The sequence below is a fragment of the Anopheles merus genome, chromosome 3L (assembly GCF_017562075.2).
Source record: "Anopheles merus strain MAF chromosome 3L, AmerM5.1, whole genome shotgun sequence".
In the NCBI taxonomy this organism is placed as follows: domain Eukaryota; kingdom Metazoa; phylum Arthropoda; class Insecta; order Diptera; family Culicidae; genus Anopheles; species Anopheles merus.
Window position 1 is genome coordinate 14660251 of NC_054085.1, and position 26016 is coordinate 14686266.

The 26016-nt window shown below is 44.8% G+C and overlaps 1 protein-coding gene and 1 long non-coding RNA gene across 10 annotated transcripts in view; one reads left to right on the plus strand and one right to left on the minus strand.

Moving 5' to 3' along the window:
* LOC121600661 (kielin/chordin-like protein) overlaps positions 1-26016 on the plus strand; it is a 156495-nt gene that overhangs the window by 28330 nt on the left and 102149 nt on the right. For 6 of the 9 annotated variants that reach the window (XM_041929488.1, XM_041929483.1, XM_041929485.1 and 3 more), the window contains exons 4-6: positions 8481-8650; positions 8808-8892; positions 9673-9719. In XM_041929488.1, coding sequence (XP_041785422.1) covers positions 8481-8650; positions 8808-8892; positions 9673-9719 — 302 coding nt within the window. Of the gene's footprint in view, positions 1-8480; positions 8651-8807; positions 8893-9672; positions 9720-20644; positions 20968-26016 lie in introns of those variants that run through there. The other 3 variants (XM_041929482.1, XM_041929480.1, XM_041929481.1) reach the window with 3 other exon arrangements.
* Positions 11233-26016, minus strand: part of LOC121600663 — a 128572-nt gene continuing 113788 nt past the window's right edge. Inside the window, exon 10 of the long non-coding RNA XR_006005859.1 lies at positions 11233-12362. This is a non-coding gene — a long non-coding RNA (uncharacterized LOC121600663). The remainder of the gene's footprint in view (positions 12363-26016) is intronic.

Here is a 26016-nt window from a genome sequence, read left to right on the forward strand (position 1 = left end):
TTTCGGCGGAAGGCGGTGGTCGGCAGACAGGGCGGCAAAAATTGTCTGAGAAAATTCAGCCTCACTAGTCAGAGGTCAGAGGATGCAAAGTGGGCGACGTATAGTACAGCAGAGGCACGGTGGTGGTCGGCCGTCGAATGCGAGAGGTTGGGAAATTGGATTTCTGTGGTTTTTTGCATGGGGGCAGAATGAAACACACCTTCGGGGTTGAAATAAATAGCCCGGGTATGGTGCCGGTATGGTAGACCAGGGGGAAACAATCTGCATTCAATGTAGCTGTAGACAGTGCAAGAGAAAGAGCAAGACAGAGAGAAGGTACAATATTATGCAGACAAGCAAGATAAAGGTAGAATTAAAATTTCACTTGAAATACGTCTTATGGTGTACATGGTACATCAATCCTGCGAAAGTAGTAATTTTAGAACGATGTTTAACAATCATTTTCGATGCAGGCAGCACAGTTTTTTCAAAACAGTTCTTGCTACAATTTGAAAAAAGAAGGAGATTTTCAACAAACTGATCTATTTTTCCAAAAACAAGCTGTCGGCGTACCCCTTTTTTGGACAAAGGAAAAGTCAACGAAACGGCAATACGGCAGCGATGGTAAAAGAAATATTAAAAAAGCACTCCACCTACGAACGCTTCACATGCTGACAACGTTGGCCGTATGCAAAAAAAAGACAGATATAAACAACATGAATACATTTTCAATTTTGCCTTAATCAGCTTACTTAACCGAAGTATGAAGTAAGCCCGGGCACAAAAGAGATGAACAGCGAGCAAAAAAGGACGAGACGGTTGGGTTTGTTGGTTGTTTGCTGTACGACACACACAAAAATACAGGCACAGCTTTCGGGTTGCTGGTTAAGGGAGCAAAAAAAGGGTTCCCTGTGCATGCTCAACATCTGCTTCCCACACTCGACGTTGACGTTTTTATGAAGGCAGCATGGAGAAAAAGCAAACCATGAGTACAAAATAAAAAAGTATACCACACACAGTTAGAATTTGACTGCCGTGCTACTTCTGCTGTAGGTAGTGAGGAAGATTACCTTTCAAAAGCAAAACCGGCCCAATGCCACCACCAACCGTGCTCCTCGTGTGCATATCCTTCGCAAACGCTTGACGGAGGCGGCGCAGTATGCCATGACCATACGTGATGGCGACTGTGAGTGAAGCGGGAAAACAGATTTCAAAGCAGAAGAATTAGCAGGATAATTAGCTTCGCCCCCCGGGGGAGAGAAAGGAGATGGTTTTGGTTCTATCGTTTCGCCTCGGTAAAAGGATCAGATAAAAAGGGGTGATGATGTTTGTCAGTTGGTGAAGCAATCGCATGCGCTACGTTTAAGAAGAAGCTCATCAACATTGCCGTCCGGTTTGGATCGCCAAATGTGCAAAGAATTCGTGTGAATTGAGCTCGCATTGGGATTTTGCAAACAAAAAAAATGAACAATAAATTCAAATTGACCTTTAGCGACATGTTGAATGTCGGTACTCTGCTCCTGCTCCATTGTTCATGAATAATTCGGCGTAAAACTTGTTGTTCTTCTGTGTGTCCCACGGTGGTGAAGCAGCAGCACGCGTGCAGCTTTTATGTTCACATCGTTCTTTATTCCGCTGTGCGGCGTTTAGCGGGAAAAATGATTACAATAATACAATAAACGACACGATCAATCGCATTGTGGGGGTATTTTTCCTAAAAAAACAAGTGACTTCTAGTGAACTCGAAAGGTTATCGAATACTAAAACTGTTTTAACAATCAGTTCTGAGCAAGTTGTGAGCCTGTGTTATGGTAAATATTGCATCTTAAAGCTCGAAAGCTGGCCAACGATTCAATTACGCTTTCATCATCATCAAGGCAAGTAAGTTGGGCATTTTGTAGTGCAGCTCCAAAGCCACACTTGGTTTGGCTCTTTGCACCGTTGGCTTGACTTGACTACTTTAAAATGCTTTTCGAACGAAACGAAAATGCGCCACCACAACCATCGTCTGTGATATAAAGTTTTCATTTAAATTCGACGCACACAAGCGTACTCGGCGAGGGGAAAGCAGCCTGGGATGGGAACGAAATCAAGGTCTCCCACTCCCGAAAGACACGGAGAGGCGATCTACCCAAAGTTCTGACGCACAAACGCCACCAACACCCAATTGCACCCTGATCGTGGAAGACGTCAGCTTCAAGAAACCATTCGAAAGCACACAGCAAAAGAAAGGCAACGCTCCAGAACGCACTGTGTTTTGTACATTTATTTACTCTTCAAGGCTTCCTTCCGAGAACACCATTCTCCCGTTTCTGGCTCTACTCGGGTGTGTGTGTGTGTGTTCTTTTTTGGCATTCGCAGTAGCGCGCGGGTTGCGCGGGCTCAAGATCGATGACACAAGGGACGATAGTAATCTTCGCTGGAAAACCACACCACACCTCACCCTCACTGTTCTGTCTGTCCCGTTTCTGTTCGGAAGCGGTCGATCCATTTATTAGATTCCGGAATAAATTTATTCCATCGACGCCTGCCCTCCACCCCCCTGTTGGTTGGGAAATGGGTGGGCCTGGAAATCGAGTTCGCGAGTCGAATGCTGAGTCAAAGTACGGTGTCCTCTCTTTCTCTCTCTCTCTCAGTTCCCTCCCAACGATATTATGTTGTTGTTTTTCGCTCACTACGTACGAAATATGCTGGTCATTCGTTTTACTGGCGCTTTTGTCTTAAGCATGACACCGAGCGGAAAGAAAGGCTCATTCAATTTCCCGTTTTCTTTTTTTTCTTTTTCTTTTTTTCGGGCACGATGGACGTTTCTCTTCCGTGCGCACCTTGTGTACCGGGGTTTTTTTTTACGAACGAATGAAATCCTTGTTCTGAAATTGACTTCCCCAGTGGCCCTGAGGTGTCGGGCTGGCATAGTCGGGGAAGGATAAGCACGGTAACTGCGGAACAATACACCCCTCCCCGCGCTTCCGGTTCTGCCGGTGGATTACGCTGGTTTTTATGATTATGCCTATGATTATGTTCTTTCTCGCTTGCTGGCACCATCCTGGCAGAGGCCGGGGCAAGGTGGGCAAGGCTGTACGCTGTGACACGTGTTACCGCATGTTGACAGCGAAATGGGTCGGTGAACCGGATAGTACGGTGACACATTCCAAAATGGCTTAATAATAAGCCGTATGCTGCCTGGCACGCGAATGAGGGTTATCCCTTTTCGTGTTCTTCTAGTTGATTACGTAAACCTATTCGAGCAGTTGTTTGGAATGTTGTTGATCTGCTCTGGTGTGTTTTTTTTGTAGTTTGTTGTAAAGTTTGTTGAGCTTTTTTTAATTTGTTAAATTAATTTTTATTTATATTAGGAGTAGCTTATTTACTGATACATAAAAACAATCAAATAACTTGATTGTTGTTTTTATTATGTATACAACAGTTATTTCGATCATTTCTAAGTAATACAATACAGAGCGTTTTCATCAGAAATTCCTCACATAACTGGGCTCGGCTTGCTGAATAAAACATTGGCAAATGTTGTTCTCCGTACCGAAACCCAATAAGCCTCGTTATCCAAACAGCACTAATCAATTAAGAATATTAAAGCCTATGATTGCCCCCCACCCCACCCCACCCGAATGATCACCTTTCTCCGCCCCAATGACCCAACCCCTAATGGAGTTTTCCACAAAATGAAATCAACTCCATCCGCCGGCCAACAGCCGGCACTCGATTTCGGCCATATTTGCAACCGCAAGCTACAAATTGTAATATGTGTGTGTGTGTGTGTGTGAGTTGAATGAAACCCAATTTGTCCCGTGGTGCCTGTCCGCCGGGTGTGCGATTTTGTGTGCGTGTGTGTGATCTTATTAAATGTTCATGTGCTCACAACAATCGAATCCGATTGACCAAAATCAGCTTTGCTTTGCATTGCTCCTCCTACGCCTATTTACTGTCCCAGCAATGGGGGGGGGCGCCGTATGATTTGATTTCCAATTTAAACCACGCTCTAAAGCGGCACTGGCCAGGCGTGCGAGGGGAGCAAGTGAAATGAATGATAAAAAGACAATCATCACAGGGGATGAATATGTAAAACGTAACGCAACACACATTTCGTTTCGCGGGGAAAGGGTTCGGGATGGACAGGGGCTGTTGTTGGATGGACAAAACAATCCCCATCATTTGCATGCGCCCAGGAGCTTATAGAGGGGAGAGTCAGGGCTTTACAAAACTCCCCATACCGTTTTTCCAAGAATGCATCACATGCTCATTTCGGGGGTATCGTTCGTTCGTTCGTTCGTTAGTTCGTTTGGGGTTTAAATTTAGACAGTGAATTTCAAAAAAGGATAAAAAGATGTCAGCAAGCAGATACAATTTCAATTTCGTAGTAACCAAGGAGAGGGAGAAGAGTGAATCTATCCCAGATTGAGTTAACTTTGGATCAAGATTAGACCAGATTGTGCTTTTGAGAGTGGGGTATGTGGAGAGAGAGAGCTTTTTATAACAGCCTGAATACAACAGCAGATGCGGCAGGACGATAAAATAACCTGGCCTGATGCGTATCTGCTCTTAAACCTAGGCACACCGGCGTACGCTCTGTAGCCTACGGCGAGGACATAAAAACCAATTCAATTTCCACGTTCTCTGGCCTGTCCGTTGGTTTTGGGTTTGGATAATGTTATGCTCCAGCTCGGTGCCCACATTAGCCCACATTAGGGAGTGTACTGTTGTTTAAGTGGGATGAAAGCATATAGCAATCGGAAGGAATCAAACAGCGTTCTCATTTCAAAATCATTTTATTTTCTAAACTAAAGTTCATTAATTAGACAGCTGACTACTTGGAGAAATCAAATTCATGTGATGGAGACGCATGGTCACTCATCAAAGTTTGAAAATTTGTTGTTAAATTAGCTGTCTACAAATGCACAAATGCAACATAAAAGAAAGCTTTTTAATACAGAAACACATAAACAATTTGAAATTAGTTAAATTAATCCACAACATGATAACTCTTCAAGCCTATCTGCAGTATAAAAACAACACTCTGCGTAGAAAACTCCTGCCAACCATAAAACTTTATCTCACGCATCGTTGCACCTCGGTTCGTGCGTTTCCACTTCATCGGAGCTCACCACCCAATCGGGCGATTCGTGTCCCTTCTGCTTCCCCGGGATAGTGGGAGAGTCGTTGATTGGGTGATTTTTCATCATCGTTTACATATTCTCCGTAGCGCATCATTTTTCCTCCAATTCCAAAACTCCGCTCCCCGGGCAAACGTTCACTTTTATACCCACAAATTGGGTAAAGAAAATGAAGCTCCAGCATAATGGTGTGGAAAGGCGGCTCAACGACCGAAATTGAGCCTGAGAGGCTGGCGAGACCGTGCCAACAACCGTGGGCTCCGAAAGGGTTGCAAACGCATTCGGAGGACGGCTGTCTTGAAAGATGAAAGCCAGCCTCAAAAATAGGCTCATCGCAATAAACTGAATGCGCTTATGTGTGTATGTGTGTTGGTGGAAAGGTAGAGAGGCAAGTGGCAAAGGATGCGAGGAACCGAAATCTCGAAACCGAGAGCTGGAAAGGTAAAATGGAAGGGACTATAAATTTGCATTAGATCGAAACCCGCTCTAAGCCAGAAACCTCAGGACGCAGACAAATAATCGGTACTGTATTCGTGTATGCGACCCACCCACCCTACGCCACCCCTCTCCCCCCCCCCCCCTTAGAGGGAAACACAAGCAGTGAATCAAAAGAGTCCGCCCCGTGCGCTGCTACATCAATTTTCCGCATGCCAAATTTGTAGCGGATTATGTTGAGTTTTCTTTGCGCGCGCTCCTTTGCCTTTCGGCAAAAGCCTTCTGCGGAGTTGTTCAAACCGAGCCGGGTTGGAAACACTTTGAACAGGAAGAGGAACAACACAAAAAAACCGTGCAGCAAAAAAGGATTCTATTTCCTCTTTGCCATTGGTGAAGTACGGCTCCGTGAGGTACGGTCGAGGTTTCGATTGATGACAAGCCTTGATTGTTTGTTCGGTGCGTGTGTCTTTTCGTCTTTCCGCTGGGGCCGATGACAGAAAAGCCCGAGGTGTACGGCAAAGTTTAGAAGGGTGTAGCTTTTTTTCTCGCAGGAAAACGTGACTGGTAAATTTGTTGATTGGTATTACGTGTCTCCTCCGTTTGCCGGTGAGTTTTATTTCTCAAAACTAAAAAACAAAAAGCATCCAAAGGCGCAAAATTGATTTCGATTGCTTTGCGTGTGGCACATGGAGCATGATAGTGAAGCGCGAGAAGAAGTGAAGAAATGGACCAAAATGGAGTGTCTTTTTTGTGCATATCAGATAAAGGGAATGTTTTGCATGATAATGTTAAACATGCAACGTTGTTCTTTCATGAGAGCATATGACACGACGGTTACCATATGATCATATGATCCTCCAGCTTACTAGGATACTTTATAGGCTCTACTTATTTCAACATTTTTTTTAACAACTCAAAACATCCTCTTAAAAAAAAGAATTGCTTTACAGTCACTTGAGCAGTTTTGAAAGCCTTCGTTCATAACCAATGGCTGTTTGTTTGTTACTGTAATACGACAATTCTTTTTCAAATACAAAAGTAAATTCAGCAGAAACCCCTAACAGCGATCAGCGCTAGCTTTAGAATGCGACATGCATTGTTTCATTTTCTAAATGCTACACAAACAGCACATACTGCAGCAAAACCGGAACCTGAAACCTTTTGTCGACGAAAAAAAAAGCAAACAAATAACCCCTCCAACAAGGAACACAAACGACTTATTTGCGAAGAATTTTGTTTTTTTCTTTCCCTCTGTTTCCAGTACGACAACACAGTTGTTTGTTTGCGTGTGCCGGCGAATGTGTTTGCGATTGTTTTTCTCCTTTAAGCGTCATCCCGCACCACAACAATAAATTGAAGTGGTGGGCTCGTTTTCCCATCCCTGGCAGAGGTGTATTTTTGATGATGATCCTTCTCAAACATACTCTGTGCTGAACCGGGTGGGTGTCGTCTTTTGTGCTGCTGCTGCTGCTGCTGCTGCCGGCACAAGATGGACGACCCCCGAAGCACAATGAGCTGCTTGTGAGGGTTGGTGTTTTTATTTTGCAAACCGTGCAAAGCCCTGTAAATATTTGTTTCCCCAATACATATATCGCCATGCGTCGGTGTTCAAGAGAGAGAGAGAGCGAGAGTGGATTGTCGTCCGGAGTCAAACATCCGGCATCAAGTCAAACAGGACACGATAAGGACACACGGCGGCCTGTGCAGAAATGAGGCTCTTCTGCACACACGGGGTTCGATTTATTTGGATTGATTTATTTTGATTGCCAGCGATCAATAACACGCGAGAGCTACCCCGGGAGGGTTGTCAATTTATCTTACGCTATCCGGCCCACCGACAGATGGCACCCGGGAGCTCTGGCATGGAACACAAATAAGAGCTTTGTTTTGGGGGTGTTGTGTTGTTAAGTTCATCGAAAAAAGGCTCCACTACTCAGGCTGCAGTTTCCATTTGCGGCGACAAAAGCACTGCCCTCGACAGAAACAATAGGAGCTGTATTAGTTTAAGAAACAATCGTGGTGAAAAATATCAGCACAACTTTTCCAATCCATCTCTAATTTTCCTGACCTTCGCTCCGCCTTCCCCAGTAGCGCCATTAGAATCGAACGATTGCGCTCCACTCTTTCGCAAAGGAACCAAACTCACCAAAACTGATTTGCATAAACTTTATGCAGATTTTCCCCCCACTCGAGCTTTTGCATACCGAAATTGAAATGCATTGCTGTGCCAGCGCCATCCTGGGATGATTTCCCCTTCACCAATTTCCTTTCATTAGGAGAGGCATTCTCCGGTGGGTGGTCACACCGGTGAGCCACAAATAAGAGGATGTCATTTTGCAAGAGAATCTTACTTTTGAAAACTTCCTCCAGGACGCTGCACGTAGCCAGGTAGGGGGGAAGGAAATTTATTCGTTTGGCTTTCGGGTTTACCTTCCTTTTGCTGAGAGCAGAGATGCGTTGTTGGAAACTATTTTGTAGGGGTGAAGAAATAAACAAAAGAAGCAAACAGAGGGCAGAACAGACAGAACAAAAAACACACACAGAACGGGTTTGCTTTTCTACCGGGATGAATGGAAAAGCCTTTCCGGGGAAATCTCCTTCGGGGCCTCAATTAAATCGGTTGTCCCCGTTCGGTCTAACCTCTACGTCGGAGGCTGATGTTCTTTAGTGTATGAAAAAGAGAGAGAGAGAGAGAGAGAGAGAGAGAGAGAGAGAGAGAGAGAGAGAGTGGTAGAAAAATAGAGAAAACGAACCATATGCAAGTGCATTTCTGTTTGCCTTTGGTTTATACCATTTCTCACATAAAACGTGGGACGACAACACCTTTTTTCCCTCCCCTCTCTCATTCGCTACGAAACCCACACAAGTTTTGTTTGTTTCTCTTTTTAATGAATTTTTATTCTCATGCTATTGCTGTTTTTGCGTATATTTTTGCAGACGTTCCACCGACGAGCACCGATGGGGACCGGCCGGATGGTAGCGACTGTCCGGAAACCGTGCTGATCGAGCCGGGCTGCGAGATTGTCAATCGGAAGTGCAAATGCTGGGACCGGATACGGCTGTGCAAAAGCAAATCGATCAGCAAGTGGGACTTCAAGAACATGGAGGTAAGCGGGAGGAGGAGGGCTCGAGAACGGCAACCGAATCTACCAACTCAACCGACGCCCGGACGGCGATATGATGCTTCGAGCGTGAAAAGTGTCTAACTTTGTTGTCTGTTTCGTTTCCCGTTTTTCTTTCGCTGGTTCGTTTTCGCTTGCACAGGAATGCCAGCTCAATATAGAGAATCTCGTGAAAACGGAGCTGGAATTCGACGAGGACTATACGGCACCACCGAGAATAAGCTTTGGTGAGTGGAATTTATTGGTAAATAAAAGGAAGGGTCTTTTTACGTTTCTACTCAGTTTTTTTTAAAGGACTTTCATATTTAACAACATAAAACTGATAGCTTAGCTTACAAACTTTATCTTTTGCAACAAAAATCTTTTCCTTGTAATTAAAAATCCACTTCAAAAGGAGACTCATCACGTAGGACATGAACCTCGTTCATTTTCACACAGTTGTTGACAAAAAGTGATTAATAGGCTTTATTTTCTATTTGAATTAGATATCAAATAATCAAATAGGATAACAATCACTGTTTTGCATTGTTAAATGATCCATACGATTATCATGAAAAAATCTAATTAGATAAGTCCTATGCTTGTTTTACTCTTCGTTTTGTGCATTTGTGCTGTGCAAACGCAGTAAAAATTATCGCTGAAAGCTTTCATATAGAACCAAGGATAATCTAATAAACTCATTCAACACATGATTGATCCACATATTTGATGCAAACATTACGTAGAAGAGAGAAAAAATCCTCCTGTTCTGGGAAATTGCTTTCGAGGCAGCCGTGTTTGAATATGTGTTTTCGAGCGACGGATCCGGTACGATTGAAAAGGATAATGCTTTCAACTTCATTAGCACCAATTCAGCCGAGAGTGTTTGAGATAAATTTTGCATATTCTCTCTAAGCGCTAGGCACGGCGTACAGTTTGTTTGATTTTTAAACTAATTTTTGCTCTCTTTCTTTCTCTCTTTTCTTTGATGACCCCCCCCCCCCCTCTTCACCACCCCTTCATTTTAGAATCGATCGTGCCCGGGCGGGGCAGGAGGAGAAAAAAGCTGTTTCAGGTAAGTGGAAATAGCGCTCCACACAAAATGCAATACAAAAACAAGAATGCTTTCAACAGATTTGCAACGACGACAGCGCAATCAGGTTTAACATTATTTGCAGTGCAGTAACAAATTGGGAGAATTCATGATTAATTTAGCTGCAAACTAATCTAATGCACAAACGCAACTATCTCCCATCAACCCCATTGAAAGATTGCTCCAAAAACATTAAACTTTTGCGCTAATTAATTTCATCGAGCATGTCGCGCGCTCCGCTGTCGGGCTGTATCCCCAGCTGACAAGGCTGTGAATGTCCTCGCCTTTTCAGAACATCAACATTTTACCATTGGCTATTCGCAAGCAAAAAGAAGCTGCAAGCTTTGTCAGTCCGTTCTGGAGCAACTAAATTAATACCAGCCCGCGCTGCCTCTCAACTGCAAGAAAGATAAATTGGTCCCCTAAAATTCTTTCACCCACCCCTACTAAGCACGACGACGATGATTATGATGACGATGATGATAACGGACGGTATTGCTGTGGTGCTGTGGGTACAAGTGCGCAGCGCACTAAACCCGACTGTTGTTCCACTCAACAAAAATATTATGATCTACGATGAAATATGCATTGTGCAAGTGCTCCCCTTGTGCTCCGCCAACGAACGAACGAACGAGGCAAATTTTCTTCGTTTCGAGTGCAATGTTGCGCTTGCCACTGCTAACTGGAAGAATCTGTGGTGCAACAAATACAAAAAATAGATCTTTTCATGAAACATTAATAATCTCTGAGCCCTCTTGCAACCGGGCAAACGTACGTTTCTGCACAGTAGGACAAACAACAGTGAGCCAACCCGAGCGGCGGGTCGTTGCCATTTTGTACGCGCCAGTCCATAAGCGCTGGAGCACTTTTACATTTTTCTCCGGCTTTATGGGGGTCTGTACTTTTTCGGTGGTACTTTCGTTGGAAAGATGCTATTACTTTCCCTTGTTCGAAATGGAGAGACAGTGAGACAGAGAGAGTGAGAGATGCAGTGCTACTCTGTGGCAAGAATTTCACGGCTCCACTGGTAAAATGATGCATGATGCATTCTTCCCTTCACTTTTCCACAATACATTTCTCTCCAGGCCTATCGTGCACAGCCCGTGCATGCCGAGACAAGCGTAGGAAAAGGGAGAAAAGAACAACTACCAGTAGCATCAATTTCCTTTTAGAAGGAAAGCGTGCTGTGCCTGCGAAAACACTTCACGGCGTGACGGTAGAGGGGATGAGGTCGTCGGCATCGTTTTAATATTCGTGCTATTTTCGGTAGGGCGGCTAAAAACTAACTCGCCCAGACGGCCCAGAAACTTCCGCCGTAGTATTAGGTTCTGCTCTCTGCATCTGCTATTATGAACTTATCCCTTCCATGTCGCCCCCGGAAGAGGCATCTTGACTTTTTCACCCACAGATTTTGCACACTTTGCGCACGGCGAACAAAGTGAGCTTTAGAAGAAGACACACACAAAAACCTACAAAAACCAAACAAAAAGAAAAAAAAACCGGATGGAGTCGATTTGATGTGAAGTCATGAGTTTTGGAGATTCTGGGTAAATTTTTGCCCCGTTTCTAGGACACCGGATGCTCTTAAAGTGGAAAATTGCTTACGCTCCTTCGGGGTAAACTCAGGACCATTTTAGAGGACCATTATGTGACGTCAGTTGTAAACTTTCTGTGCTGAGTGTGCTTTTGCTCGAGGTTGCGTTTTGGAGGTAAATTTCAAGGAAGGGCATCTAATTTCTGTGAAAGGGTAGTTTTGGGCATCTTCAACTTCTGAGAGGGCAGAATTTAACGTTTCCTCTTCCAGCGAGCGACGGTACGGCTCTGTCGTCATGCAGAAATATTCTAACCTCAGCAAACAAACTTCACGCACAGCGCACAGCTCCACCAGCCAACGGCATCGATATTAATCTCCTCGATGCAAACTATGCAACTCTCTCAATACCGAACCAATTCCAAACCTCACAGTATCGTTTCTGATCGATCGAAAAACACACGAGAGAAAATTGAAATAAGTTGACAGATTGTGGGCAAGCGTGCGAGAAAATGGAGCAGAAAGTTTCCCCATTTTACCGGTACCACAAATCATCCCAGCAGCACGCTTCCTCCTTGCTCCAACTTGCTGGACCCGCTGGACAACTCTCCTGCCGGCTTCCCAGGGACACCGGAGCGACGAACCGTAAGAACCATCGATTAAGTAAGATCTGATCGATTACGGTGAAGATTTATGGTTTGCGGGTACCCTGCCCCAAGGGGGAATCGGGGGATGTTGTGGAGCCCGGTGGCCATAATCGTCGTTATCTTGGGATAATGTTTTCGGTTTTCCCCTGAAGTGGTTGTGCCCTTGGTTCATGTCGCTTCCTCCTCAAATGACGGTGCCCCGAGCCTTACCGCTTATCGATGAGTGGTGTCTTTGGGCCCGGAAGGAGAGTTTGGGAGCGTTTGCAAAATCTTCTGATGTGCTACAGGCGCTGGAGAGGATGAGAAGTTTAATCTTTTTGCTGAAGAAGTGTGTCCCAGGCCAGGCCAGAAGTACATGGGAAAGGCTCGTAGCATGTTTGCGGGAGGTTTATCTTTGCTTACAGCACAACAGTTTGGCTTTGATGTTTCGGTGTGGGTCGATTGCCCCTGCAATGAAAGAGAATTTTAAATTAGTTTGTCAGCTTTGATTCCTTGCGAGGAGGTGTGTTAGCTTAATCACTTGGAAAGCGTAAATAACCGCTCGGTAAGTGCAAGTACATTTGAGCTTAAAATAGCAAATAATTCATGTTAAAATAAAGTGGATGTAATCAAACATTTTGCAATGACTGTTAAGTGTCTCCGGCAACTGAAAAATCGTGTAGTTACTAAGATTAACTCATCATGTGATGTTGTCCTGTTTTGAAGCACGTCTTCGGCAAATTAACTTTTCCATCATCCCTGGATGCACTGCAGACCGCCCCAAAGACGCTGACGTCAGCACGCTAAACGTAACTTCGCATGCCGGGCGGAGAGATCAAGTCCGGGATGCCATTAACGCAGCAAGACTGTCAAGAAAATTGACTTGCAGCTCAGCATGTGCTGCACTGTCTTCTTCAATGCGGGCACAAACATTAAGCAGAAAAAAATGGAAGCTAATCAACATCAAATGATACCAAAGTACTGCCAGACCAGGCCGTTGGTTTGACTGCAGGACGGTTGTGTGGGAAGAATGAAATCAAGCAAAAGCCAAAGGACGAGACACTCCACTTGGGAGGGAAGTAGATTAAGTTTCGTAATGAGTTGCCACTCGCAGGAGCATACCAACCGTTGGGGAAGGCAATAGATTACAAAGTTGATGTTGAGTATTTTTTCTGTATTCGGATGCACTTTTACACTGCTTACGGGTTGGCGTGCCATCAACAACAACAGCAACATCATCGGTGGGATGTCAAAAGGAAAGAGTAGCTCATTGTCTCGACGCTATTTGCGATGAGTGCTTTTAAAGTTTTATGATATCACTGTTTGCACTTACAGTGCCTTGATATGAAAAGTTTCAAACGGTTAACGATTAAGTTTTAGCATGCAACTACGGGGAAAAAATAAAAGCTCAACCTATCCATAAACGCTTCTGTCACAGCGGCTTTAATATGTAATGCTCCAAATGTCTTAGCTAATGCGAAAATGATGTCAAAGTGTGTGGGTGTGTCGTTTCCTCCCATGGCACGATGATTGAATCTTGATGAGCATCCATGTTTTTTTTTTTTGCGTCACGCAACCCACATTAGGTTATTTAAAAACCAGTTAACGTCTGGCACAACATTATTAATGAAGGTGCCGGATATTATTAACGAAACATGTGGCAGACTACAGCGTTCGGTGCGGTGAATGTGTGCTGTTTTGCCTGGCCTTTCCACGTAACTCTGCTCGTGTAGATGTTGCTCCCCACTCAACCTTTTTTATGCTGCCAGTTTCATCAGAAATCGATCAGAATTTCGTTCAGAAATCGGCGAGCATGGGCGGGAAAAAGCAACCCACGACAGCATGCGCGAAGTGCTGAAATGCTGATGCGAACCGATATCATCTGGGTAGATAAAAGCTAAATGCTGGCGTGTTGTGCTGTAAGGTCTCTTTGCTGTGTGTGTGTGTTTGTGTGCGTGGGAGAACACACTCGCAGAGTACATAAAGAGCTTCCTTTACGCTGGCATTTTCTTTGTCAATACTTAAGCAACGACCTCCAACGGTGACACTTTAAAGCGGCAGCCTTTCGAGCAGCAGGAGCCGTTTCACCGCCTGCTTCCCACTTCACACGAACTCTCCCCCAGATTGAGGTGTGTTGCTGGTGTTGCTTTTGCTGCTGTGCGGTCGCTGTTGTAGCACTGCACGTGCTTCGCACGCCGATAATAATCAATGTTTGATAACGATAATGTTTATCGTGACATAACGAGTGCTGGAAAATCTCGCGTGCGGCCCCGCGGAGAGCCGCAGATATTATGGTAATGGTTCGGTAGCACATTAAAAGCATGGCCTTGAGGACGCACTGCTTCATAATAGTCATAATAATTAAAGTACTTTCAGATGAAAAGCATCGCCTCGTTCCGCCGTATTTTTGTCGTCGTGTGTGTTGCTTTCCCCAACTCATAACGCCACAGCGTAAAGTGATAATTAAGAGTGCGAGAGAGGCCACACGTGCCCGGTGAGCATAACACTCCCGCGGGGCCGTGTGCTTTTTGTGCGGGTTGGCATGTTTGCTTTAATGTTTTGGCCTCGGGGTGGGTGGGTGGATTCGACTATTAATGGGAGGAAGCATCCAGTATCGATAAATGAACGCAATGATCGGAGGCACTGCTGCTGGGAAAGTGCGTAGCGCGTGGATATGAGTCAGTTAGTAAATGAGTTCATAAAATGAAACGTTTAATAAGCGATTATAGGGACAGGAAGACGGTTGTCCGTTGCATCATGATGTCCATTATATGCTGGCGCTTGGTTTTAATCAAACGGTTAAAGTGCAGCAAAAATCGACCTCAAAAGCTTCAATATTCTCCGCTTTTGCTTTTATACGGAAAAACATTATAATACTGAAAACTCAAAACCCCATTTCTTAGAATTTAGCCATGGCACCATGCTGCTTACGCGAAAAACAAACAAACACATAATCAAAGGAGAGAGAAACAGTGTAACGAGAAATTAAAATTTCATCGAACCTCCCAGGCTCCCAATATTCAATTTGTCCGATGAATTACGCAGCGTGCGCTCGCGTCAAACGCGATTGGAATTTCCTCCTTATACGCTCAAGCAGCCTCGTCTGCTGCCTGAAGGGCGGACCAGAAGCTTTAAAGTATCGTTGGCGAGAGGAGGATGGATTTTGCAAACTCTCCAGACGGCAATCATGAAGTCTCGCTGGCCACACATCCCCAGCAAATCCCAGCTGCCGGAACGGAAACCCCCCGATTCTTGGTACTGTTGTCCCAACGCCCAACCACCGGGAGCAATTTGACGGAGCAGCGGAGGCCATGAAACAAAAGGGCTAAGGGGGGGGGGGGGGGGGGTGAGGCAAAATTTTCGGAAATTCGCGTCACACCCCAGCGGCGGGCAGCGCAAAGCGACCATCAATTCACGCCCGCCGGTGTGCTGTTTTGTTTGTCGATGGGCTTTTCTTTTCGAAAATGCCGTCATTTCTTACGCTTTTTCGATTTTCGGATGCGTTCGGATAACAAACGGAACCACGGGAAAGAAAAACAACGAAGGAGCACGCGCAAACCTAGGAGAAAAACCCCTCCGTTAAGCTCTCCTCTGCTCCGTTAGCCCACCTCGACCCCCGGGACGCGTTCAATAATTCAGCAACGGTTTATTTGCCAATGGTGCCCCGCGCTCGTTAGTTCATCTATAATTGATGGGCGAGGGAGGGAGAATGAGGAAATTTTCTTCAGCTCAACAAAAAAAAAAGAAGGAGTAAATTTCCAATGAGCAGAGCAGAAAGCGTCCTCCCGGGGGCCGTGTGCCGTGTGCCGTGGGGTAGGTTTGGGTCATTTTCCCGGAAAAAAGCTCACCTTGCCGCTCGAGAAGGGACGCTTTTGTTCGACACTTTTACTCGTCGTTCAAGCGACTCATTGAGCTTTGGGTTGTACGAAATCGCATTTAAATCTCACGACGATCATTAGAAGGGTGGCGCAACGTTGTACGAACACCGAGCCCAGCCCATCGGCCGAAAGTTCGCAGAATCATCGAGCGGGGTTTTTTGCTTCGCATTTTAAAGACAAGCCTCGAAGCGAGCGAGCGCTTCTTGTTTTCGTGTGAATGCTGTTACGATGCTTTTTTACAATTTTTGAAGAAGCATCAATTTGGAATAAGCCCTTTTTCTTGAAGAAAGAAGGCTCATTGCGCCATTGTGCTGACGTGCTTAACGTCTTCGGCGTAAAACAGCAAAGCCGGCGTGCCAACACGATACCCCTTTTATGTTGTTTGTTTGTCCCGAACCCGGTAGGATCTGGAAAATCATTTTCGCACCATTTATCAACTCCAAAACAACGCCGCACCATCACCACTACCATCGCCCAACAGAAGCTTTCAGGGTGAAAGTGAAAACCCTGCCCTTGCTGTGATGATGGTCAACCGGAATGAGGAATGTTTTTCAGCCCCTCCCCCTCAAAAAAGACAGACGGACCAAAGGAGCACGAATGAATTGAAGATGAAAATGGGGACGAAATTTTACGCCTCGTTTAGAGGAACGTTCCACTTTAGCCCGCCGGCGGTGGAGCCGTTCGTTGGTGAATGCGGCACGATGAGCGATGAGTTGAGCCTGGAGCAATTCTAACATGTTGGGGTTAAAAAACGGGGTGTGTGTGTGTGGGGGGGGGGGATTTTCCACCAACCCGGCCAGGGAGAAGAAGAAGAAAAAAGGCAGCGCCCTAATGGAGTGAAACTGGTTGGCCATATCGTTGGAATCATTTTATGTTGGTTTTTGTTACGCGAGGATGTGGTGTCGGTCGCTGTCAGCAACGAGCCGGCCCTGTCTGGTGAGTGGATTTATTTCGTTTTGCCAACACAAACCCACACGCGATGGTACGACGATAAGCAGAAGCAGTAGTTTGCCCTTTTATGTGCTGAGGAAAACGCTTCGGGTGAACCACGTCTAAAGGATTGTGTGTGTCACTAAGATGACCGTCTTTGCAGTGTCGCTGCTATTTCTACCCATCAACCATTAGTAGCTGTGAGACATGATGAGGTAGCGTGATCAGTAGTGGATGATGATGATGCAATGGCGGTTTTCTTGCTCAAATTAAAGCCAATAAAAGCTGGGTCACGCAGTCTGATTCATGGTCCGTCGGCTGTGGCGTTATTATTGCCTTTAAGCTCTAGAATAATCGTTTTCACAGTACAGTTATTTTATATTATCTTCCTATAAGAGAATGTGTGTGTGTGTGTGTGTGTGGATGAAAAAAACAATGCGTTTATTGTATTTTAAACCACATTGTTAATTAAAAATGTGCGTACGTTTCACCTAGTCATTGTTTAAACTGTATGAATTTCCGTCCTTTTTTTTTGGTTTACACTGTAAATTTGCAGCCGCACAAACGGTATCCGCAGCCATTATTGTGATTAAAACGCTGTTTGCAAACTGCATCATAACGTCCGCCAGTCGTTTGTCGTGCTTTTACTGCTTTTTGCAATAATGCAACGAGGGACAATTGGAAAGCATACCCATTCGTTCGCTCTTCGCTGCATCCTGGCAACTTGTTTGACTGATTGTCTCTTAATCAGCATATTGTCCAACGGATGCGCCTCTGCTGAGTTGATTTGCGGGGAGAGGAAAAATGCATTCAACCTTTCTCATCAGCCCTGCAGACCATTCGACCATTCGAGCGAAAGAATGGTGCAAATTGTGCTGCTGCACGAGGTGGTTTCACTTTTTGTTTGCTGTCATGGTTTCTATCAACTGCTGCATCGAGGTTGTTGCTGCAGTATGTGCCACCTGCAGTGGGCTGCATAAATTTGCATACTTTTTGTATGACAGTAAACAAAAAAAAAACTACTGCTCGAAACATTGCCTTTTTTCCAAACTACTTCTCTTGCGGCGTTTGCTTCACTTGTACAATTTTCCTTAATGGTATACATTAAAAATCAGCAATATTAAATGGTCATTTCGGTATTAAAACTCGCAAACGTAAAGGAGCAACTTTTCAATCCCAACACTGAAGTGCAAAAACCATCGAATGATTGCAACAAATATGAAGCACGATTCAAAGCGTAAGTAAATGGAAAGTTACAACGCAAAAGCGCAAAGAGCTGACCCACGCAAAAGTTAACCGTGCCACCGAGTTGCGGTTACGCTGAAAGATTGTTTGGCGAACACCGACTTATCGTTGAGCTTTTTTTTTATTTTTTTACTTTCAATTCTTGATGGTTCATCGCTGGGAGAAGGAACTTCTATTCCCTTGCTCACCTTTTCGCGTCCTTGAAGCTTCATCTGAACGGTTTTTAATTCTCTTCCCACCGGTCCCCAGTCGGTGCGGATAGAGCAACACACACAAAAAAAGAAAAAAAGTTTGAAGCCGTCAAAAAAACTTTTCCCACTCGCTCACTTTAGCGAAGAATGGTGACAGCCGTGACCGTTAGAAAGGGCAGTACACGGGTACACTTTGATTGCAGCTTGGCTGGAAAATGTTCGGACACGAGCAAGATGCTTCAGATAAACGAACCAAAAAATGGGCAAAGCAATAGTGAAGCAAGTTTGAAGTGACATTCAATTTAATTTTACTTTCGCTGTGCGCCCCACGGCGTACGTTCGTCGCTTGATGAAATTAGTAAAATTAATTGATACTCGAGTTCAGGTTGTTTTTATTGAACACTAAGGAGGGAAATACAGGATGTATATTTGTTGAAAAATTAAAGAAAATCATGATTTGCGAGATGAAAAAAATCCATATTTCGTTGATCTTAGGTGAGCTTGGAAAATACGATACAAAGACAGTAAAAAATTAAAGAATCGTTTATCGAAAATAAAGAACTGAACAACGAAAGGATTTCCAGAATTACTTTTTCTTAACTGATTACTAAATTCTTAACTGTTGAAAGAGACTTAAATTCGCTTTCTGAAGCCATCGTTCTGATTCGATTTATGCTCAGAAAACACTCCCGTACGAACGTGCCCCCGCCGTTAAATTGTGCATCCCGTGTGCGAACGGACGCGCTTGGCAAAGCAGTCAACCCCTAGAGCACGGTGCCGTAATTTGCATCGGGAATTAGATTTTCCAACCTTCGCGGTAAAATCCACAGCTTGGTAGGTTTCGCTCGCGGTAAGAACCATTCCACCAAAGAACGAGCACACGGGAACGACGGGAACAAATTCAAGAAATGCATTCAAACCATGGCCCCAAGGTGTCTTGGGTTATGGCAATTGGTAGGTCGCTCGCAAGAAGGAAGAGGCCAATGGTGAGCGCGCGGGAGGGTAGTTAATTAAATTTTCCCCCAAAAAACCACACGAACATTGCAAATTTATGCATTACCCGGGCTAGACAAACTATGTAACGAAATGCAGTTATGGTGAAAGATCTCGTCTTAATCGCGTTTGGTACACGGGGTAATGAGAAATTTGTGGCTTACGATGGGTTGTGGGTCGTGCAATTGGATAATTAAATGTTTATTTAGCGAAGAAAAAGTGCAAAGTTTGATCATAAATTTTCATTTGTTTTGCAATGGTTGCACCATTTAGCTCTGTGGTGTTTGCATAGTAGAGGACACCCTTGTGTAACATTTCGGTGCAACAAACAAATGTTTCTCTAGTGTGTGTGTAAGAGACTATATAATTACGCACTTACAAACAGTGCTGGAAAAGTTGCTAGTGTATGGATTTATTTTGTTTTATTTTATTAATTTTGATGAATTTTGGTGATTATATTAAAAAAAACAAAGAAGTAGAAAATTTTATTAAGTTGGAAAATATAGTCCTAACCTAATATTTATGTTAGATATTGACTATAAAGCTACCACAATACAACATACCATTTAACACTATCTATCTTACGACAGCCCTTAAACTATCTGCAATAACCAATTTCGATTGCATTTGGTGTTGAGAGCTGTTCAACTTTATCAGCAGTTCCGGTTAATCCGCTTAGAAACCAATATAACTATTTCGATAGATAATAGCATTAGACTCCAGCACCCAGTGCTGAGCGCAAGTGCTCATGCCACTTCAGCTAGCTGCTAGAGTGTTAGCAAACAAAATCCGTTCATCCAATTAAGCATGTGATGGCACGTCGTAAATCATTGGCTAGAAGCGTGTAATTTAATTTACCTCAAGTAGCAATATAACGTGAACAGATTTCTATTTTTGTAATGGTTCAAATTAAGTGACATTTGGAAGTGATAAAAAAATTAAAAATAAATCCTGGACATTCGGAAACATAATGTTTCTTCGCTCTTAATTGCATGGGTTACTACTTTTTTCTTTAAATATGTTTCGTTTCATATACAATAGTCAAATACGTGCAAATCCCATTCCACGACTCATATGAAATTCTGTATTTCCTCCAATGTCTAATATTTTCTAATAAATTCCATTGGCACAAAATTCTCCCATAGTGCTCCCCACCAACACCACGTGGCGGGGAATCATCGCGCACGCAGCTGTATGCGTGCCATACTTAACCCGCATTTCCCCTCCAAACACGAGCGCGTTGCGTTGCGTGTGTCGCAAACGTTGCACAGCAAGCATCGACGGCGGCGAAAAAGAGCTAGCAATCACGCATCCGAAGCAGCAGTGCCTCTCTATCCCTCGCCCACTATGTTCGTGTTTTGTTACACTTTTGTTGTTGCTTTCGCTCAAACACCGCCTGTGAACGAGCGAAACGGAAAAAAGCGCGAACGCGTGCTGTAACGCCCCTCTCGCTCGCACGCCGCAACAAGCCGGGTTCGGGTTTTCTTGCTGGGGCTCTCGAAGGGTAGCCGCCACCGACGGCTCACCAGTGCATTAAGGGATGTCGGAAGGGTGCGAACCGGACCCGCAGACAAGAACAAAAAAACAAGTTTCAAATCTTTCAAACCTTTCGCGTGTAACGGACCGCGCTTTCGCTGTGCTACGGGACTGACCACTAGGTTCTCTGGTACGTTTTTGTGCTGTGCAAAAAGAGATTTTTGGTGTTGTTCCTTCGTACTTCGGGAAGATCCCACACGGGAAGACTGTTTTGTGACCCCAAAGTGGATCGCAGCAACGGTGGTGATCAAGATCGTGTAAGTTGCTGCTGCTGCTGCTGCTGTGTTGACGGGGAAAAAGGTGTGCGTCGTTCTCGTTCTGTTGTTGTGGCGGTGTGCGTGTGTGTCGCCGAAAGGCTGCCGAAAGCAACGGCATGTGCGCGTGTGTGAGAGCATGATAAAGTGCGAGATAAGCGCAAAACAATAAACATTTGTCGGACTTTTTTTGTAACGCTTGCCGTCGTGCTTCCACACTGCCCTACATTTCTCTGCTCTGCGAGCTGACTCTACACGGGTTTGTAGGGCAAGATTTAAGGCAGACCTTTTTGCTCGCTCGTGCTGCCCCTGTGTGTGTGTGTGTGTGTGCTCGTTTGCGTAAAAGACCTCCGAACTAAATCCAATTAAAGATCAATTTCGGGGCAAACAGTTCGGTCATTTCGGTGCTGCACGATAAGAGGAAGTGAAAATGAAGGCTAAAGCTGGTTGTAGATTAGATAGCCCTTCCATCCTCCCTCCTGCCATAACAGCACTAGTGCGCTAGTTCTTCCGGCCATTAGGACAAGGGGAAGGGCAACAATCGATAAATCGTGAAAGTGTGCTCCTCCTTCCATTTGAAATGAGCCCGTGTTTTACGAGCCCAAAACTATATCGATACCCACCCAAACAAAGAGCGTACAACCAAAAAGTATATAAATCATTCCTCATTGCCTTAAGGTGGCAAAAACGCGATCACGCAATTTGAATCCGACACGAAAGGTGTTGCGCTTCTCACGCGTCTCTCGCGCCCGTGCGCCCTCTACACGCGACGCTGCTTTGACGGATGCTTCTACCGACGAACTACTACTACTACTTGTCGTTGGTGATGCGAGCAATGTTTCGCCAATCGTGCCATCAGTACCATCTCATGTGTGTGTCTGTGTATATGGCAGGCTCATCTTTCATCGGTCACACAGTGAAACCGATAGTCGGTCGCTGCCGGTGTAGAGATAGCAATTCGAAGGTGCAGTGTAAAATCCACTTTCGTGTTTATGGCACATTCTTTCGCACGTTTAAATGCTTGCTGCGAAAACACCGCACCAAACTCAAATTACCAGTGAAGTTCGCTGTTATTTCTCTTCTTGCCCGCTCTGTGCAGTGTGGCAGTGTGTTGTGGTTTAAATTACAATTGATTTATGAATTCGATTCGATGGGCCCGTTGCACGAAGAGACGCATTGACGGACTGCAGCCGCTGTAAGACAGTGTGAAAGTCAATGTAAATGTAGCAAAGAGCAAGTTTAAAAAAAGAAATTCAATACGAGCATATGATTCACGCGACGAACCTTGCCGTCCTTGGCCTTCCAAGCGGTGTAAATAAAATTCAACCGCTTCAAAACGCTCGTTGGCGGTAAAAATATCTCACCGCCCCAATCCCAGCCCCGCGGTGATGGGTGGTTGTAATCCGTTGTTTGACAAGCCGAACGATTAAATTCATAATTAGGGCCGGTGACTGCTTATAATGTTCAACCTTTGGCTGTTTTTACGTGTGCATATATCAAGACGGGAGACGCAGAGAAATGATAAGATTTATTGTCATCGAGTCTATTTTTGTCTGTCGATTCACATTTTCAAACAAAAACACACGTTGAGCGATGTTCCTTTAGTTGGGCGCTCAACCACCAACACACACACGCACAGATACAGCCATCATTAGCGAAAAATGTTTGGCGGGACAAATTGATTTTATGGTGGATTAATCGAAAGAACGTTTCGCTTTATGTTTTATTCTTCACCGTCGCCGTGTCGTGTCCGTTGCCCCATTCTTTCGTCTTCTATTTTTCCGGTTCATTAGCAAGCGCGATGAGCCGCTCGACGACGAGCGGTAAAGCTGGGTGGTGTCATAAATTATACCCACTAATAAACTACATCGTTCACTAATTAGGCTGTCATTAAAATGGGAGTTTCGATTTTCGCGAGCAAATCTTCTCTCCGGCTAATGCGAATTAGAAATCGCTGTTCCATTCCGTTGCTGCGTTCCTTCTATTTCGTATGTTTGGCTTTATAACTCTCGCCATGGTTGACTCCGTCCAAACCTCTCCATTTTCACAATTGATGGTGGCGATGGTGGTGGTGGTGATGTCTCGAGGTAACGGCTTAATCACAGCATCCGGGAGTCCTCATTCGGATCCATCATGATCCGTGATGGTCCAGACAGGGCACTTTTCCGCCGCTGTTTTCTTTTTTTTTTTTTCATCTGTTTGATGGCGGCACAAATCTGCTGCTTGTCGGTGGCCGCCCATTCAACCTACATCGGCAGTGGCAGTGTCCGCCTCCGGTTTGGCGAGGAAATAGGATGGCGCGTCGCGCGAATTCGCAATATAAAGCTTAATGTTATAACATTCGCTAATTTAAAAGCCATAAATTTTAATTTTAATATCGTCGTGCTCAACCCCAGCCGCCGTGCGTCCGCGGCAGCAATGTCCAGCGTGTTTGGCGAGTGTTTAGGCCGCCATGTGTGTGTGTGTGTGTGTGTCGCGTTGGACACACATCCCGCCAGCAGAGCTGAGGGGGTGTTGGTTTTGCTGCACAAAATTGCTGCCAACCCTTTTTCCCGCTCAGGGTGCACAGACGAATTGCGGAGGAAGAAATAGCCCTTCCGACCCGCTGCTAATGTGCACTTGATTATGCGAAAAAAAAAACGGTTGAAGATTTATTTTGCAATTTTCCAATCCAATTCTTGCCCGCTCGATGGCTTATCGGTGTATATCCCGCACCCCGGCCTTGGTACAACTTATCATGCAATACCGACAGACGGGAAAGATAAATAGTTTCCCTCGCCCCGCTTTCGAGTGCAGCTGTCTTCTTATTACACCTTCGCTCGATGCTCGAGCCACACCAATAGACACATTGCAAATTCTAACTCAGAACCCAATGGGAAGGCGTGCTGCCCCCTGTGCCTCCTCCGTCCCCTTGCTCTGCTCCGTCCCAACGCCATACGCGTGTTAGAGCGACGACGGAACACGCAGCAAACTGCGCCAGACAGCGCGTCTCGCGCGCGCCAACCGTTTACGCAACCCGTGCGCACGGAGAGAGAGAGAGAGAGTGCGCGAGCGGGAGCGTGCGCGCAGAACAAAAACGTGCTGGGTGAACATTATATCAACAGCAGCAAAGGCAACAACAACAAAAAAAAAACACATCGCAAGCACACACAGCAAAAAAAAAAAATAATAACAACCCCACACGAAACGGAACAGACTTCACAGAGTAAATGATGCTTTTCCGTTCTCGGGAATCACCCGGGTTTTTGGGCCGGGACCACCATCACCACCACCATCGGCGTGTCTGTCCCCGACAACGAAGACGACGGTGCGGCCGGATGTGCGTTAGGGAAATTAGCGGTGATTCGTATGTTCTGCTCTTTTTTTTCGTCCGTTCATTCGTTCGCCGTTTCTGACCGCGTCTGCTTTGATGATGATCATCATCATCATCATTATAATGTGTGTGTGTGATTAGGTGTGTCGGCTGATGGGTGGATGTGTTAAGCATGCAAAAATGAGGCATTGGGGACGCGGCGGCGCGGATGGTGAATGTTAGGCACGTGATATGGGACGGGTTGTAGTGGCCCAGTTCTTTCGCGGTGTGGTCCAATGCGTTACGTTACTCAGATTGAGAATAATGGTTCTCTATGAAGGTTTTTTTTTGCAATTTAAGATGTTCTTTTTAACTTTGCATTCATTTCGCACACTAACTTTTACGATTTTAAACCAAGATATATGTTATCAAAGGGCTTGCATCAATGATTCAGGGGTAGTTATATATTTCATATTCTTGAAATTCATTTTCTTGCACTTACTTCTTCGCTTTGGCAACACGGGAAATTAACAAGTTTTAAGTTCTATTTTTTTATTCTTAACGACATTAAACTCTTTTCTTTAATTTTACCTCAAATCTTTTAAGAAAGTAAGGTATTGAGATTGATTTACAACCAAAATCATTTTAATAGTATCAAACTAAAAGCATGCAAATTAATGACCATAAAATGCTCTGTGTGACTCGAGTTGTTATAGAAAAAATCCTCTAAAAAGGATTTGAAAAATATCAATGTGCTCGTTCTTAGGATCGATTATTCTGAAATTCTCTCCTGTTTGGTCATTACTTATCGCACAAGAGTAAGTAAGTAAGTTAAAATGCTGACTCTTTTCTTGCGCTTGAGCTGAGTAATTTGACAGCAAGCAAGTAAGCGAACGAGAAGTGTAAAGGAACAATCAATGAGATTGAGAATAGCTTCGGCTGTCCACGCAGAACGCGTCTTGGTGGTTCGTCTGCCGAAGGATGTGAGGAAGTAACTGAAGGAAGGGAAAATTAAAACCTTCTCAGCATTTCCGCTGCATTACTTGCTGATTTTGGGCCCATTTATCATGATTGGAATTAAATTGGTCAGTCTAATTTGCGCGGCTCCTCTTACGCTGCTTGGACCATAATGAGTGGACTCCCCCGTCGCAACGACCATTCCCACCAAACCCAGCTTCACTTTTTGTAGGTGTTTGTGTGTGTGTGTTGACCGGAAAATATTGTCACAAACTGGCAACATCATGGCAGCACCGAGCCAGCAGCAATCTGCAGTCACTTAGGGAAATTAAAATGTCACATTGCTTATCGCGACTGCGACTTCCTTAACCGTACCGCCGGGTGCAGGATTAGTGAGATTTGCTGGGGAAAATGCTGCATTTCTTGCTGCTGCTCCGCCCACTTGCCATCCATTTTTCCTACATTTTGATCGACCGTTTAGCGAGACCGTTTTTGCCGCGTCAGCTTACACTTAACTCGTCCAGGATGATTAATTGCACGCGCACACATTATCTTCCGCTCCGCCTTTTTACTTTCTTTCGCACGAAATGATCGAAATGATAAAAAGTTTCTTATGCTTTTTTTTGCGCGTGCACAAAAGCTGCACACATGCTGCGTGATTACTTAGCGCGCAAAAAGGGGGAAGGTTTAATTTCTCCTTCATCATCCGGGAGCAATTATCTGTTCGCAAATGAGCTGATTTAGATGTCGCACGGGTGGAAGAAACAAACGGGTCGGGCTTTTAGCCTTTTAATCCCTATTTTCGTCATGCTTCGGCGAGTGTTGATTCTTAAGTCCTTTTTATTA